The 18,519-nt window shown below is 39.7% G+C and overlaps 2 protein-coding genes across 2 annotated transcripts; both read left to right on the top strand.

The window, feature by feature from the left end:
• Positions 1–2,327: 2,327 nt before the first annotated feature.
• On the top strand, positions 2,328–3,269 carry LOC117349947 (olfactory receptor 4E2-like). Its single transcript, XM_033923727.1, has one exon. The coding sequence runs from the start codon at positions 2,328–2,330 to the stop codon at positions 3,267–3,269; it is 942 nt and encodes a 313-aa protein (XP_033779618.1).
• An 8,423-nt stretch (positions 3,270–11,692) lies between these two features.
• On the top strand, positions 11,693–12,622 carry LOC117350490 (olfactory receptor 4E2-like). Its single transcript, XM_033924785.1, has one exon. The coding sequence runs from the start codon at positions 11,693–11,695 to the stop codon at positions 12,620–12,622; it is 930 nt and encodes a 309-aa protein (XP_033780676.1).
• Positions 12,623–18,519: the final 5,897 nt, after the last annotated feature.

Raw genomic sequence — 18,519 nt, 5'->3', positions numbered from 1 at the left:
CATAAATATATTTAACTTATACGGTAAAGCTAGGAAACATGAAAAGAATATCTACTCCGCTGCAGGATAAAGAATATGTTGGAAGCTCTAACTATGGTAATACCAGTCTATTTTGCGAGTTATAGGGTAGATTCTCTTCTGCCTTTTTCATCTTGTGCCTTCTTGTCGTTTTCTCTTTCCTTAATATATTGAGATGAATCATTGGCAAGAAAATACCTCGTGTAGACCAACCAGTTTAGGCCCTCCTTTACAAAGCATTTTTAGTGCCGGCCGCAGCGGTAAGAACTCCGACGCTCATAGGAATTCTGTGAGCGTCGGAGTTCTTACCACCGTGGACAGCGTTAAAAATGCTAGCATGGCTGTGTGAAAGAGCGGGTTCAACAGGAAGCATAGAAAGGCAATTTTTTTTTCAGCTGGAATTATATCGCTAGTGTCATCACTTACCCCTCCTGTTACGAAACCACAAAAGCCTTTTTTTTTTTTAGCACTAGCCAGTGTGCTGAATGCTGTGTGCTGCTCCGATGGGAACTCTAGGAACGACGGAGCAGCACTTTTGTGGCTTTGTATAAAGGGGGAGGGGTTATTAATTACAGAGATCATTAATTATATTATTTATTTTAAGAGCCAGAATATTATGAAAACACATTTCATTCCCTTCAGAAGAAAGGAATTCTAGAAACGATTGAGAGATTTTACAATCGGTTATGACGGCTATATTCCTGTAATCAAATATCATCTTGAGAGACCGGCTAAACTCTACTGGAGTTTGGGAGAAGGAGGCCAGTGGGTATCACATGGTGAGTAGACTTCATGAGGCAAATATTCTGATGTGAGGGTTTGTGATGGGTTTGTGTTCATCTCCATATATATATGATTCGGACTGATTTTTTTGTTTGTTTTGTTTAAAACTCCTGCATTTATTTTCAAATTATTAATTCCTTACTCCTCGAATAGAATATTATGGTCAAACGAACAACATCTATTGATAATTCCTTCTCTCAAGATCATCAATACTAGGCGACAATATATTTTTTCCGTTACGGCCCCTCAAGTCTGGAACTCTCTTCCTATTTATCTGAGAGAAGAACAAAACCTCAATAAATTCAAGACTAATTTAAAAACATTTCTTTTTAAAGATGCTTTTGATTGATAGTTTTCCATCTTGGATTTAGTTATTGAGTTGATTTTGATTATGGAATTTTACATCCCCTACCTTGTGTTTGTTCCCTGACTATTCTATTTTTAATATTTTGTAGTTCTATTCCCTTTTTCCCCTGATTCTTGTCTGTAAAGTTTGTTAATAGTCCTGTTTGATTTTAAATTTATGTTAAGTATTGTATTACTCCTTAATCCTGTAATTTTAATGTTTATTATTTATGTTCATCGCTTTGAAGTGTGATTAAGCGATTAATCAAAAACACTAATAAACTTGATAAACTTGAAATGAGGTTTTCATTTGGCTACAGATGGGAAAATCTTAACCCCCCCTCCCCCCTTTTTACAAAGTCGGGCTAGTGGCTGCTGCGTGGCAAAGACTCTGACGTCCATTAATTCCCTATAGATGTCAAAGCAATGACCACAATAGCATCTGCTAGGCCGGCTTTGTAACGAGGGGGTTAATTCATAATCCTGATGATTACTATCTACCTTATGAAGCTATAGGCTCCTTTTACTAAGCTGCGATAGCGTATTTAGCGGGCGCAAACCTCTGCACTATACGGAAAAACTAACGCCAGCTCAGTGTTAGCGTCTAGCACGTGGGGCATTTCTGCTATCGCAGCTTAGTAAAAGGAGCCCGATGTTAAGGGCAAACTGAAATCAAAGAATTTGCTTTAATAAGATACAACACAGTCTAATGGATGCAGTTGGACATTGTTCTCTGCAGAATTACCGAGGTAGAACTGTGGGGTATCTGTATGGAATAAGATCATATGGGGCAGGTGAATCCATTCATTGAAGGGGCTAATGAATGTGTCAAGAGTATGAACCTAAAATAGAATTAAATAAAAGACAGAATATCACAGACCAACATTGTCTGGCAAGTTAAGTCCTTACTAATATTATTTAACATTTGTAAAATGCTACCAGGTACATATACAGTACTGCATAAAAGAAATAGTCGCTATTCCACAAAGCTTAAAATCAAGTGAAGAGAAAACTAGAGATTCTAGACGAAAGTATTAGAGAGAAGTGGTCAAGATGAAAAGTGACTTCTAAAAGACGAGTTTTTAAACTGGATTTGAAAAGGACTGGAGACCGAATGTCTCTTTCATGCTCTGCGTTCTTTCTATTGTCTCTCCTGTTTCTGTTTCACTGCAGTTGATAAAATGGAAGGACTAGCAGTCGGGAATGAAACAAGAGTCACGCAATTCATCCTCCTCGGACTTTCCAGCAATCCAGACTTCGAGATAGTATTCTTTGTCATGTTTCTAGTGATGTACCTGCTAACTCTAGCTGGGAATATTCTCATCCTGCTAACCATATATTCGAACTCTCAACTGCACTCCCCCATGTATTTTTTTCTCAGCAACCTGTCGGTATTAGATTTGTGCCATTCCTCGGTCACTGTCCCCAAATCCCTTGCTAACTTTATCTTGAAAAAGAAAACCATTTCTTTCAGCGATTGCATCACTCAGTTATTCTTTTTGCATTTCATCGGGGGTGGAGAATGCTTTCATTTGACATTAATGGCATACGACCGCTACGTCGCCATCTGCAATCCTTTGCGTTATACCACGATAATGAGCAGACGAGTCTGTCTCCTGCTGGTGGTTTCTACATGGGTACTTGGTTTCATTCATTCCTGTGGTCAGACGTTTCCAATACTTCAGATGTCCTTCTGTGGTCCAAATGAGATAAATCATTTCTTTTGTGAAACCCATGCCTTATATTTGTTGATTTGTTCTAGTCCTATCATCACTGAAATTGTAGACATGGCCAACAGTGGATCCTTAACTCTTAGTTGTTTCTTGATTGTGTTTATATCTTATGCATACATCGTCTCCACTGTTTTAAAAATTCGATCAGCTGAGGGAAGGTGGAAAGTCTTCTCTACCTGCGCCTCCCACCTCATGGTGGTCACTTTTTTATTTGGCCCTGGTGTCTTCATCTACATGAGACCCTCGGGGACATTTGCAGCTGACAAGCCACTCTCCGTTTTTTATACCGTTGTGACCCCTTTTCTAAACCCCTGTATTTATACTTTTAGGAACGAGAAGGTAAAAAAAGCCATGAAGAAGCTGGTAGGTAGAAACGTGTCTTTTCAGTGAACGCATATCAAGTGATTTCTGTCCATTTAAAGAAAGATGTTATCATATAAACCATTTCCATTCATTTGTTATTTTAGGCTATTTAGTCTACTCTGATTATTTGTGGTTCGATAAAGTTTTTTAAAAAATAAAATTTAATCGGAAAAGGATGGTACAGCTGAATGAATTATGCTCTTATTTGTGAAAAGGGGAAGGTATATCTTGATTAGGTCCACCAAAAAATCAAAGAACCCTAATGTATGCAAATATATGCTCATTTAGATTCCCCTTTTACAAAGCTGTCGTAGAAATTCCCGATGCAACAAATGCAACAAAGCCCATTCGGTTTCTATGGGCTTTGGCACTTTTGTCACGCTGGGAATCACTACCATGGCTTTGCAAAAGGGGCCCTCGATATGCATTGATTGCACTTCTTTTCAGTGTTTAGTCTTTTTTTCAAGTTCAGTAGCAGTTTTGGGGCGTGGAGGAGTGGCCTAGCAGTTAGGGCTGCAACCTCAGCACCCCAAGGTTGCAAGCTCAAGCCCAGTGCTGCTCTTTGTGACCCTGAGCAAGTCATTCAATCCCTCCATTGCCCCAGGTACTTTAGTTACATTGTAAGCCCATCAGGACAGGGAGAAATACTTGAGTACCTGAATATAAACCACTTAGGCTATAACTTATCTATAAATAATAAAAATAAATGAAATAGATCTAGACAATGCTGCTGCAACTATATTGATCACCCTAACTGAACCTTCAGCCTTACACCCTTCTCAATTCAATTTTAGTTCTTTCCCCTAAAAATCCTGCTTTTAAATCTGAAACCTTTTCTCGGTGCGGAAGGCAAGATGTTCTCCATCTTTGCCCTTTGTCACTCTGCAAGTGCAAAACTTTATCAGCCTACGGGGTCCTTTCACTAAACTGTGATAAGGACCAACCCATGCACGCTATTCTATAAGGCAACACGCCTAACTCCCATATCTTGCAAGGGACATATCTGGGTGCTCTGAACATTCATGCACATAGTCAGGGTGTCTAATTTGGTTACCAGCATTTGCACCAGATTTCAGGAGGCTTTGGTTTGGCGTGAAGATCTGTGTTTAAGATCTTTTTTTGTCTTGTTATGTTTTTACCATCTTTGTCCTGACATACCGTGTTTGTAATTAATTTGTATAAATGCACTTTATTATGTATGTAACCTGGTAACCTATTCTGAGGATGGGATATAAAACCAAATAAATAAATATAAGATGATACACACTCTTTACAGGTAATTAAACATTTAGGGCTCCTTTATGCTGCGGTAGCGTTTTTAGCGCACGCTGAAGATTAGTCGCGGGCTAACCCCTATGCTACGTGGAAAATACTAACGCCAGCTCTATGGAGGCATTAGCGTCTAGCGCAGGGATCTCAAAGTCCCTCCTAGAGGGCCGCAATCCAGTCGGGTTTTCTTGATTTCCCTAATGAATATGCATGAGATCTAGGTGCATGCACTGTTTTCAATTCATATTCATTGGTGAAATCCTGAAAACCCGACTGGATTCCAGCCCTCGAGGACAGGAGTTGCCCACCCCTGCTCTAGATCCAACCAATATGAAGAACCTAGATCAGAGGTCCCAAAAGTCCCTCCTAGAGGGCCGCAATCCAGTCGGGTTTTCTTGATTTCCCTAATGAATATGCATGAGATCTAGGTGCATGCACTGTTTTCAATTCATATTCATTGGTGAAATCCTGAAAACCCGACTGGATTCCAGCCCTCGAGGACAGGAGTTGCCCACCCCTGCTCTAGATCCAACCAATATGAAGAACCTAGATCAGAGGTCCCAAAAGTCCCTCAATGAGGGCCGCAATCCAGTCGGGTTTTCTTGATTTCCCTAATGAATATGCATGAGATCTAGGTGCATGCACTGTTTTCAATTCATATTCATTGGTGAAATCCTGAAAACCCGACTGGATTCCAGCCCTTGAGGACTGGAGTTGCCCACCCCTGCTCTAGATCCAACCAATATGAAGAACCTAGATCAGAGGTCCCAAAAGTCCCTCCTAGAGGGCCGCAATCCAGTCGGGTTTTCTTGATTTCCCTAATGAATATGCATGAGATCTAGGTGCATGCACTGTTTTCAATTCATATTCATTGGTGAAATCCTGAAAACCCGACTGGATTCCAGCCCTCGAGGACAGGAGTTGCCCACCCCTGCTCTAGATCCAACCAATATGAAGAACCTAGATCAGAGGTCCCAAAAGTCCCTCAATGAGGGCCGCAATCCAGTCGGGTTTTCTTGATTTCCCTAATGAATATGCATGAGATCTAGGTTCATGCACTGTTTTCAATTCATATTCATTGGTGAAATCCTGAAAACCCGACTGGATTCCAGCCCTTGAGGACTGGAGTTGCCCACCCCTGCTCTAGATCCAACCAATATGAAGAACCTAGATCAGAGGTCCCAAAAGTCCCTCAATGAGGGCCGCAATCCAGTCGGGTTTTCTTGATTTCCCTAATGAATATGCATGAGATCTAGGTTCATGCACTGCTTTCAATTCATATTCACTGGTGAAATCCTGAAAACCCGACTGGATTCCAGCCCTCGAGGACAGGAGTTGCCCACCCCTGCTCTAGATCCAACCAATATGAAGAACCTAGATCAGAGGTCCCAAAAGTCCCTCAACGAGGGCCGCAATCCAGTCGGGTTTTCTTGATTTCCCTAATGAATATGCATGAGATCTAGGTGCATGCACTGCTTTCAATTCATATTCACTGGTGAAATCCTGAAAACCCGACTGGATTCCAGCCCTCGAGGACTGGAGTTGCCCACCCCTGCTCTAGATCCAACCAATATGAAGAACTTAGATCAGAGGTCCCAAAAGTCCCTCAATGAGGGCTGCAATCCAGTCGGGTTTTCTTGATTTCCCTAATGAATATGCATGAGATCTAGGTGCATGCACTGTTTTCAATGCATATTCATTGGTGAAATCCTGAAAACCCGACTGGATTCCAGCCCTCGAGGACAGGAGTTGCCCACCCCTGCTCTAGATCCAACCAATATGAAGAACCTAGATCAGAGGTCCCAAAAGTCCCTCAATGAGGGCCGCAATCCAGTCGGGTTTTCTTGATTTCCCATGAGATCTAGGTTCATGCAATGCTTTCAATGCATATTCATTGGGGAAATACTGAAAACCCGACTAGATTCCAGCCCTCGAGGACTGGAGTTGCCCACCCCTGCTCTAGATCCAACCAATATGAAGAACCTAGATCAGGGGTCCCAAAAGTCCCTCAATGAGGGTCGCAATCCAGTCGGGTTTTCTTGATTTCCCTAATGAATATGCATGAGATCTAGGTTCATGCACTGCTTTCAATGCATATTCATTGGGGAATCCTGAAAACCCGACTGGATTGCGGCCCTCGAGGAGGGACTTTGAGATCCCTGGTCTAGCGCGTGCGTTAATCTAGCGCGCGCTTAGCTCACACTAAAGCCGCTAGCGCACTTTTGTAAAAGGAGCCCTAAGTTGCTGAAGCCTTACAGTCAGTCTAGATTACTGCGTTCGAGTCATGAACATCTGTTGGACATTCAAAAATTACATGAGGCAAAATTAAATTGCACAGAAAAGCAGATTTTTTGTGTGTGCGTGTGGGCCCAGCATTAAGGAATTCATTTCAGTAGTCATTGAAACTGGAAACTTCCTTGTCTAGGCTTAAGAAGTCCTTGAAATGTGATTTATTTCAGCAGGTTTTTGGTGTACAGTTCTAGGTTTTTAGTAAGAATGTGGTATGATGGTGGGTTTTTTTGAGGATTGACTACGGAGAAGCTTTAGGGATGGGCTTTCCTTTTTATGATGGAGTTCTTTTCAATTTTTTTAATGTATTGTAATTTTTTAAATTGTAAATCACTTTTATTTGCTTTTAGTGAGTTAGTGATATATCAAATAAACAAAACCTGTAACCTGTAAAAATTTTTATTAGCATCTAAGTTTGCCTGCCATTTATAGAATCATGCCCTATATGTGCTTATAAGTGCCCATTCCACCGTAATTTCTCCAACTGCTTCCTAATTGTTCCACTGTACCCCGGTGTGCTTGTATTTCTGGTGCCTAATATTGTCTAGTAATAAACATATAGGGCCATATTCAGTAAATGGCGCTCAAAAATCAGTGGAAAAAAAAATTGGTGATCTATTCAATTCTATAAGGAGATGAAACCAAGTGGAATTTCTGGCGCCCGATTTGGGCACACATCCTCAGTATTCTTTAACACTGTGCATGATTTTGAACAGTGATCCACCCACTGATCCACCCATGTACCTTCCATGACTTTGCCCATTTTTAGGTTGTGTCTATGAAATTTGGTGCACATTATTATAGAATAGCATCTAGCAAGATGTGCACACAATCTAAATTGGTGCCAATTAGCATTCAATAATTGACACTAATTAACTCATTAGCCAACTTAGTTCAGTGTACATTTTAGATCAGTGACCAAATATTGGCGCCCAGCGTTGAACTCCGTACATAGAGTTTGGGAGTTAATGCACCTGTTTATAGGCTGAAGCTGATGAGCACTTATGTGGAGACATATGGGCTTTCTCCAAAATGTTTCCTCTTGCTCATTCCTGATCCATTATTCCCAAGTAAGAATATGCTCTCTATATCAGTGGTCCCCAACTCTGTCCTGGAGGACCACCAGGCCAATCGGGTTCTCAGGCTAGCCCTAATGAATATGCATGAGAGAGATTTGCATATAATGGAAGTGACAGGCATGCAAATCTGCTTCATGCATATTCATTAGGGCTAACCTTAAAACCCAATTGGCCTGGTGGTCCTCCAGGACAGGGTTGGGGATCACTGCTCTATATAATGTTGGATTAGCTCCCCTCTACATTAAATACAGCCAAGCGAGAATTTTTGCTTTCAAGCCACCTTCACACAGAGCAAATTCCACCGTGTTAAAGTTTCCTAAGCAAGCTGCGCTTGGCATTTGAATCGCTAAGCTGGGCCCCCTGTATAGCATGTCCCCTGTTGACAATATGTTTACAGTATACCTCTGCGAATTCGCGGTTCATGAATCGCGGACTCAGTCTTTCGCGGCATTTTCTCACCGCCTCTTCCGGGAACTAAAGTCAGGTTACATCATTCAGGAGCTGCTTTGATCTGCCAGATAGCGTGTCAAAGCAGCTCCTGATTGGTGTAGCCTGACTTTAGTTCCCGGAAGAGGCGGTCACAAAATACTAAGAACGATACAGCAGGACATCAGCCTTTTTTTTCAGCACCCGCTACCGCCCCTGCAGCTCTCTCCCGCTTCCGATCCGCTCCTAAACCGCATTTGCGGTTTTTCAAAATTTGTGGGTGCTCCTGGAATGGAACCCCCATGAATTTTGGGAGAGTACTGTATTTATTTATTTGAAATTTTAAATAAAGACAAACAAGAAAAACTTCTACAGAAAATCTGATTCAAATAAACACTATGTTATCATAGGAAACCCATTATTAAACAAAGATTATTCAGTTCAAGTCCACTACAATTAGGAGTTCCAATTCTCATAACACAGAGGAGAATAAAGGACAAATATTAAATAATTAACCAATTACAATGAGAGCTCACTCCCTCTCTCCCTGCAAACTCAAGACGACTATCTGTTAATGCTGCTCATTTTGCGGTCAACAAAGGGCTCCTTTTACGAAGCCGCGTTAGCGGCTTTATCGCACGCGACTTTTTATCACGCGCTAGCCGAAAAACTACCGCCTGCTCAAGAGGAGGCGGTAGCGGCTTCATAAAAGGAGCCCAAAGTCTTATGCCAGTATTTTCTGTATGGAAGTGTATAGGTCTTGACAAGCAATGTTCCCCATTATGGTATGCAAGTCTCTCCTCTCTGATGTTCTTATAATTTTTTGCACTTTGTATTAGCCTTGAAAATTTAATAAAGATTTTTAAAAAAGATATGGGAATTCTCAGCTTGCATTCTTTCCACGAGATTGCTGCACAAGTTACAGTGGTAGATTATCGTGGTGTGCTTGTGAGGGAAAAATGACTAATTTCTTCATATGATTTAATTCTTGCTCTTGAATTTTGACACAAGGTTAATCCACATGGACTCCTTAAGTCCTTTACAGATGAACTAGCTAATAGGGCAAATGGCAAAGTTGTTTAACCACCTGCCTCTGTCGAGATCCTCCAAAGAGTTTTAATCTCAAGAGCCCCAAACACAGTATAAGTGCATCACTTTGCTGCCTACTGAAGAAAACCTTCATCTATGAAATGTACCGTGTGATCGTTTGATATGTGGAAATGAACAGAAAAATCATCCATCCAGGTGATGATCTCTTCAGATAAAATGATGTAAGTATCTATTCCTATTTCTATTTACGTTTATCATTACTGTGTATCCACTTTGTAATTTTCAGTCCTTTACCATAAGTGTTAAAATATCACTTTATAAATACAGTATATTTACCTTACCCAGTAAAGCTGGGAAAAGCCAAATTGACATCTATTCTGTTGCAAGAAAACAAATATGTTATCTAATCAAGTCTTCGATTTATATACTGGGTCATCTCCCATCGGAACTCGACTCGGTTTCCAAGTAATTAAAGACCAGCAAAAAACGAACAAGGGCATAAGAGAAAATAAGGGTTGTAGAGCGATAAGTTCGTTGAATCTTTAGGTAAACTGTTCAAGTATTGTGCAAATAATAAAATTTTTAGGACTTTACAAAATTGTTATAACTGACCTAATTACAAGAATACCAGTCTTTTTTTGGCAGTTTCAGTGTAGATTCTCACCTGTCTTGTTCATCTTTTGACTTTTCTCTTTTCTTAATGCATTAATGGCCTCTTTTACAAAGCCCCGAAGCCCTTTAAATCTCTACGGGCTTCGGGGCCATTAGCGCAGCGCAGCCGCTAGCGTGCCTTTGTAAAAGAGGCAGTAAGTGAGATAAATCATTGCCAAAAAATGCCTTGTGTAGACCATCAAGTTTAAATAGGAAGGTAATTTTTCCGTCTGGAATTATGTTGCTAGTGTCATCACTTATTAATTACAGATATCAATAATTATATTATTTGTTTTTAGTCAGAATAAGATGAAACATAGTTCATTCCCTTCAGAAGAAAGGAATTCTAGAAACGCATTGAGCTATTGAGAGATTGTAAAAAGTTTCACTGATGGTTGTGTCCATGTAATCAAATATCATCTTGAGAGACCGGATAAACTCTACTTGACTTTGGTAGAAGGAGGCCAGTGGGTATCAGATGGTGAGTAGACGTCATGTGGGAAAAGTGTTGATCCGAGGATGTGCGTTGATCTCGATACCTAGGATTTGAATGGATTTGTTGTTTAAATAAGCTCTTCATGAAACTACAGATAGAAAGTTTGCCAGATATTTTATGATTCAACTCGCAAGACAATTTTTCAGTTATAGCTGTGGAACTCTCTTTCGTTGAACATGAGACAAGAACCAAATGCCCTCAAATTTAAATCTGACTTAAAAACCTTTCTCTTTAGATATCAGCTTACGTGAAGCCTATCAGCTTTTTTCTTCCCAAACCCATTTTTTTTAATGATGTAACCCTAGCTGTTTCCCTTCTGTCTCCTGTGAAATCCCCCTTTCCATTTTAAAGAGTTTGTGTTAACTTCCCCTGTAAGTACATATTTTTTTAAACCATATTTTTATTTAAATTATTTTGCCCTTTTCGCCGCCACCACACATTGCACGGACGGCTTCATTGACTTGTCGACCTGTACTCCCGAGTCTCATTCCTGGGGGGGTCTCTCCATGTACTGTACTGGACATCCTGTATGCGTGTATAAGATTTTTGTTACCAACATGCATCACCTTACACTTATCCACATTAAACCTCATTTGCCATGTCGCAGCCCATTTCTCAAGGGTGTTTATGTCCCGTCGCAGGTCTTCACAATCCTTCTGCGTCTTTACTACTCTGGAATGAGAGGGCATAGGATAAAGTTAAGAGGTGACAGGTTCAGGAGTAATGTAAGAAAATACTTCTTTACAGAAAGGGTGGTAGATGCATGGAATAGTTTCCCAGTAGAGTTGGTGGAGATGAAGACTGGGTCTAAATTCAAGAAAGCGTGGTTCAGGCATGTGGGATTTCTTAGGGAGAGGAGGAGCTGGTGGATGCTGTGGAGGGGCAGACTGGATGTGCTATTTTTCCTTTATCTGCTGACATATTTCTATGCTATTAATATTATTTAACATTTGTAAAACACCAACAGGTATATGTAGTAGCGTATAAAAGAGAGCTTACAATCTAGTGAAGAGAAAACAAGAGATTCCAGAAGAAAGTATTATAGAGAAGTGGTCAAGATGTAAAAGTGACTTCTAAAAGATGAGTTTTTAGCCTGGATTTGAAAAGGGCTAGACACCGGGTATCTCTTTCATCAGTGTATTCTTTCTCTCGCCCCTCATGATTCCCTACAGCTCATGAAGTCAAAAAGAATGGAAGTGCGGAATGAAACCAGAGTCACAGAATTCATCTTCCTAGGGCTTTCCAGCAATCCAGACTTGCAGATTGTATTCTTTATGCTGTTTCTAGTGATGTACCTGCTCACCATAACTGGGAATCTTCTTATTCTGGTGACTATATATGTGGACACTCAGCTTCACTCTCCCATGTATTTCTTCCTTAGCAACCTGTCTGTCATTGATTTGTCCTTCGCCACGGTCACCGTCCCCAGATCCCTTGTTAACTTTATGTTGCCAAGCAAAACCATCTCTTTCAATGACTGCATCACTCAGTTGTTTTTCTTGCATTTCATCGGGGGTACAGAATGCCTTCACCTGACCCTTATGGCCTATGACCGCTATGTTGCCATCTGCAATCCTTTGCACTATACCACAGTAATGAACAGACGAGCCTGTCTCCTGATGGTGGTTTCTACGTGGACATTAGGTCTCATTCATGCCTGCGCACAAGTTTTTCCAACAATTCATCTGCCCTTCTGTGGTCCAAATAAGATAGATCATTTCTTTTGTGAAACCCATGCCTTATATTTGTTGGTTTGCTCTAGTTCTGTTATCACTGAAATTGTAGATATGTTCAATAGCGGATTATTAATCCTTGCTTGCTTCTTGGTGGTTGTCATATCTTACACATTTATTATCTCTACTATCTTAAAAATTCACTCAGCTGAGGGTAGGTGGAAAGCTTTCTCTACCTGTGCCTCCCACGTCCTGGTGCTCATGTTCCTTTTTGGCTCCTCAGTCTTCATCTACATGAGACCCTCGATGACCTTTGCAGCTGACAAACCCCTCTCTGTTTTTTATACCATTGTGACTCCTTTTTTAAACCCCTTCATTTATACTCTCAGAAACAAGGAGGTGAAAAAAGCCATGAAGAAGCTGGGAGGTAGGAAGTGTTTTCTTTGAAGATAAATAGAAATTGAAGAAAGGATACCCTGGTGTAAACCATCTGGTTACCATTGACTGACATTTGCTCTTGAACCTACTCTATAAAGTTTTGATTGTTTTTCCTTTGACTAATTTTTTTAATTAAATTTCTTTGTAAGGAATAGTAAAGCTGAATAAATTATGCTGTTCCTTGTGAAAACTGGGAGCTATATCTCTTGTCATGTACACTCTAGAATCCATTTTTATCTCACTCAGTTTCAAAAGTAGAGTCTTAGGGGCTCATATTCAAATCTTTAAAATGTCCAAAAAACAGACTAAGTTGGCACTTGGACATCCTAATAGCAGGGACGTCCAAGTGCCGATAATCAAAACCAACTTTCTGGATTTGCAGCGGTACATCTAAGCTGCTATGCGTCCAGAGAGCAAAAGGGCTTGTTGGGAGATATGTTATGGGCTGAATTGGGCAGGCTTCAACCTTGATGTACCCCAGCCATAATCAAAGCTTTCCTAGAGGGAACTTAGACACTGACAGTTAATCTTGTTTGAGTTGCCTTTAAGTTCCACAAAGTTGCCCATACTGACAAGAAGACCACTGGAGGATTTAAGGCATGACCCCCCCCCCTTACTCTCCACCCCCAAAGAGTGGAAAAAAAACCCATAGGCATCCCATCAGCTGATCACAGCAGAAGGAATCCCCATCAGCTGGTGGCTTAGCTGATGGGGATTGCTGAGCTGTGGGAGCCCTACATTCCTCCCTCTGACATCACCGTTCAGACCACTGCCCATGGATCCCCTAGAACGAAGCATACTAAACACAGAATGGGGGTGGGTATAGTCCAATCTGAAGTCAGGGGATAAAAAATGAGTATACCCCCTATGGATTTCATGGACCCAGCATGACCTCCACATTATATAAGCAAAGGTCCGGGAGATTTATTCTGCCTCATTCCCAAGCCTGAGCAAGCTTTAGATAGCTGATATGTACTTAACGTGACCTCCAGATGAATGAACTGATCATTCCCCAATAGGTCCCCTCATCCCCTCTGGTAATCCAGATGGGCAGCATCTGCAAAGGGTACAGGATTTTAGGCAGCATTACCATTTTTACTAGTGCTACCCTCCCCCAAAAGGATAACAGAAGGTCTCACCACCTGTTACATAGCACTTTAAGGTGATCTAGCTTGTCCACAATGTTCATCTTGTGGACTTGTTCATCAAGTCTGAATACAAATAAATGCCCAGGTATTTGAGAGTGCCCTGAGACCACACGAGGGGAAACAACGGGTCCCATCTAGAGAGTCCCATCTAGAGGGACAGTCAATAGAAACCACCAGCGCCTCTGACTTATCAAAATTAATTTTGAGTCCAGAAAAGGATCTGAATTGAATAATCAGAGACACCAACTTGGAAATTGCCACTGCAGCATTCTCAACACACAGCAGCATATTATCTGCAAAGAGGTTAATCTTATATTCATTAGCAGCTAAAGGCTTCAGAGAGAGGACAAAAAGAATGGGCAAAAGTGGGCATCCCTGACGGGCACCCCTATCCAATGCGAAACTGGGAGACAATCCTCTATCAACAGGAATCTGAGCAGTAGGAGCACTATAGAGAGCCAGTATGCCCTCTAAAATATACCAGAATGTTTAATTCTACATGGGTATATCAAGCAGCTAAATTTTAGAAAACCCTACCAGATCAGGTTAATCAGCACAGCAGTTCTAAAAGTTTTTTAAAAGGCCTTAAAGACTAAACTAAAACTTAGCTTTATATACCGGGTATTCAACCAAAGGAAGTTCAACTCGATTAACAATAATTAAAAAATACTAAATCAAGAATTTCAATGGAACTAGTTTCCGAAGTGTTTAGCAAGTAGGAAAGTTTTTAAAGATTTGCGGAAAGCTTGAAAAGGACTAGGACCCCTTAAAATTAGAGGAAGTTCATTCCATAATTGAGAGAATTTGAAAACCAAAGATTGGCTGAATCTTCTTAATTCCTTTAATTCTTTTTCTTGAAGGAAGGGAGAGTTTGAAGTGTTGGATGCCTCTTGCATAGGAGAATCTATAAACATTCCATACCAGAGGAACAAGAGGAATGAAAATACCATATAGGATTCTAAAAATAATGTATGCACATTTAAATTGAATCCTGAGATAAACCGTAAGCCAGTGAAGGCTTAAAAGTAAAGGAGTCGCATGGTCAAATTTACTTTTTAAGGAACATGTTCTTATTAACCCCCTCTTCTATTAAACTGCGCTAGCAGTTTTTAGTGCAGAGAGCCATGCTGAATGGCCCGCGCTGCTCCCGACGCTCACCACTCTAAAAACTACTAGCACAGTTTAATAGAAGAGGGGGTAAGTCTTAATTTTGATCAGAATGGTGATCTAATGTATTATTCTTTATTGTATATAAACCACTGTGAACTTCCGAGAGGTATTGGCGGTATACAAATAAAGATTGTATGCATGTAAAGTGCATCCATGGATATTATTTTTATGAAAGGTAGGCATCTACAGTAAGTAGTTATAGAGGTTTCTTTGGCTTTGGCTAATAACAGTCCTCGACTTCCTTTGCCCCTTTGCAGAATTTATTCAAAAATTAACATACTTCCATTTGGAAATCCATCATGGCAATTTACAAATGCAAAAATTATAGTTTGAGCTATATAGTAGGAAAGAAAATTAGAATTACATAGAGAAGAGGACAGAATACTACATATCTCAGATCCACAATAGAATACTTATAGAATAAGGGAAGAGGTCTGAAATTTCAATTAAAAGCATCAATAAAAAGGAGCATTTTAAGTCTCTTCTTAAATGTTCTCTCAGGCTTCCTTGGCTGGTGTCAAAATTGTAGCAGTTGTCCAGGTTTTGCTATATCTGAGCATGCTGTTGCTTTCATTTCATGTCAAACGTCTCCAAATTCTACAAAACTGTGCTTTCTTTTCAAAGCTTCAAGGTACGACCATGTTTCTCCTTTCCTCTATCATCTTCATTGGCTACCTGTTCATTATATGGTCAAGTTCAAGATCTTACTACTCACACATAAGGCTTTTAATTCAGGAATCCCTTTATATCTTTCATCAGATGTGTCATATACTCAATCTCTTTCTCCGCAGTCTCTCAACTCAAATAGGATGGTTCTTCTCAGATGTGGAATCTATCAGAAATAAAGCTTTCTAATTTTTGGCACCATTTCTCTGGAATCCTCTTCCTGACTATATCAGATCAGAACCATCCTTCTTTTGAAGACACGTTGTTTCTCTCTTGCTTTTCAGCTGGGCTAACTGATGATTGAGGATGAGATGGCAAGGGAGCAGTAGGCAAATAGTATATTGTGTGATATGTGTTTGCTTGAAGTTCCTTTCTATTTTCCCATATTTGTTTTAATTGTAAACCACTTAGATCCTTTATTGGTACAGGTGGTATAACATATCAGTCAATCACCATCATCATCATCATCATAATATACAGTATTAACTTATTTTGACCTACTGATGATAATGAATAGATTGGTTTGTAATGCAGACTTGCTCTGAACAGCAATATCTCCAGGGTGTGTGAGTCCTCAGCTAGCATTCCTACCATCAATATATCCATTTGAATTGCAATGGACAAGTAAGTTCCATGGGATATCCAGAGGCCCTGCTTTTCCATTGTGATTGAAACCATGACATTGCTGCACCAGTTGCAATCATAGAAGCACAGAGAGAGTATTCTGACATACCCTTGAGGGAATATTGATTAAGAATGGATACACAGCTCTTTTCTTCAAATGCCCACATTTCTTACTCCTGCAAAAAATTGATATGCTTTAACATAACATAATATAATATAAATCTTTATTTATATACTGTGAAAGCCTTTCAGTTTGAGGGTGTTTACAGGAAAAATGACTGAGGATAGTCAACGAGCTACAGCAATGGAGAAAGGACTGAAAATTATATAGATTGCATAGAGGGAGTTTAAGCATGATTTTATAAGAAAGGAGATAAATAAATAGTTTAGGTTATTCAAAGTCTTAGAGTAACAACGTGGAATAGAGTGTCAATGGATCAGAAGTCTTAACATGGAGAATTTAAGGAGGGTCATCGTGTTTGGGGAAGAGGAGCATTTGTAGGAGCTTTCTGAAGTTGATGTACTCACTAGTTGGCTCCATTCAGGATCTTTGGAGGCTGCTTGGTAGGATAAGAGTCTATTAATGAATCTCTTTTGGGTGCATCCTTTGATTGAGGGGAAGGTGAAAAATGATTGAGGTTGAGTGGATCATCCTGGTCTGGCGAATGTACACTGATCGGTGAGGTAGTTTGGACAGTAGACAGTACAGAGCTTTGTAGAAGCGACATCTAAATTTGAAAAGTACTCAAATTTCAATTTTCAGCCATTGAGGTTTTTGGTATAATGGTTGACTATGAGCCTCACTGTGGTTTTTTGCATTTTGAGAAGAAAAATGTCACTCAAAAAATGACTTGGATTCATTTTTTCTGTAAACGTTATTCACATAAACTCTATGGGTTCCACACCTTTGTTTTTCTCAGAGGTAGTGGTGATAAACTGTCTGTTTCTCTTCAGATCCTCCAAAGATTAAATTCCCAAGAGCTACAAATGCAGTTTAAGTTCATCAGTTTCCTGCATATTAGAAAAAGACTTCAGCCTGTAGCACAGTGAAGCACAGACTTTCCCAATCTCTAAAAATGCTGAATTTACTGTACCTTAAAAGTAGACTTGAAATTTTCATAAATATTTTTGATATTTAGAAATGGGGAAAGCAAAAATCATCCATTCGAATGATAATCTTGTCAAATACCATGTTCTATGTTTACAGTCACTTATCTATTTTAGTATAAATAATCTGTATTGTGCATATTTTACTTTGAATAAGTTAGGGTTGAATTTTGTTAGTCAGTATCTTTTATTGAATTGTGTTATTTTCTTTTATAAGACATTGTTATTTGGATCTGTATTTTAATTACTTGTTGTAATTACTATTGTGTAAACCGCCAAGAACTGATGGTTTGGCGGTATATAAAAATAAACTATTATTATTATTATATCGTTATTGTATACAAAATTGCAATTTGCTGTCTGATTACACAAGGATACAGCTTGAAAACATTTAATGAATAGTTCTTGTGCAGAATAAAGAATGTATAGCAGAAGGCATCTCTACCAGTTTCATTATACATCCATCTTCTGCCTTGTTCACCTGTTTCTCTTTTTCATCATCAAGCTGAAATAGGAAAAAGTGAGAAGGCAATTGTCAGGTTGGAATTGCATTGCTTCTTGAATCACTGCTTGAATACATAAAACATTAAATAACATCTTGAAAGAACTCATGACCTGTCTTCAAGTACGAGGAAAGGAGACCGGTGGAAAACATAACAGGTGGGAGCAGTGGTGATCTTAGAGTTTGGACTATGTTTACAAGGGAAATTTAAAACTGAAGAAAATGTTTTAGGAGAGACCATAATCCAAAAATTGAATGCTGATCTCTGAAGAGTTCCTGGCGTATAACTTTGGGATATCTGTAAGAATCAGGGACAGGGGAGGGGGCTAAAGCATGTGTCTTGCAGCATAAGTCCTTCCTAACATCTATCATTTTGAAAACATTACAGATGTATGAATCACTGCACAGACACATATAAGAGAGAGCCCATGCTCTATAGACCATACAATTTAGTCAAGAGAAATATTTTCTAGGAGATTATTTTATATGGGAAGTGGTTAAGATGTAAAAGTAACTTCAAGATAGTGGCTTTTAATCTGGATTTGAAAGGGAATAGGGAGAGCATAACACAGCAACTCAGGAAGTCTCTATTGAAGAAAATGAATGTTCTCTGATCATCTCTCACATTTTATCTGTTTTTGTTAATTGTCTCTTTGTTCTGTTTCCCTAAGGTCAATAAAGTTGAAGGA

This window comes from Geotrypetes seraphini, chromosome 16 (genome assembly GCF_902459505.1).
Source record: "Geotrypetes seraphini chromosome 16, aGeoSer1.1, whole genome shotgun sequence".
Classification (NCBI taxonomy): Eukaryota; Metazoa; Chordata; class Amphibia; order Gymnophiona; family Dermophiidae; genus Geotrypetes; species Geotrypetes seraphini.
The sequence above is the reverse complement of the archived record's forward strand: the minus strand, read 5'-3'. Positions and strand labels throughout refer to the sequence as shown.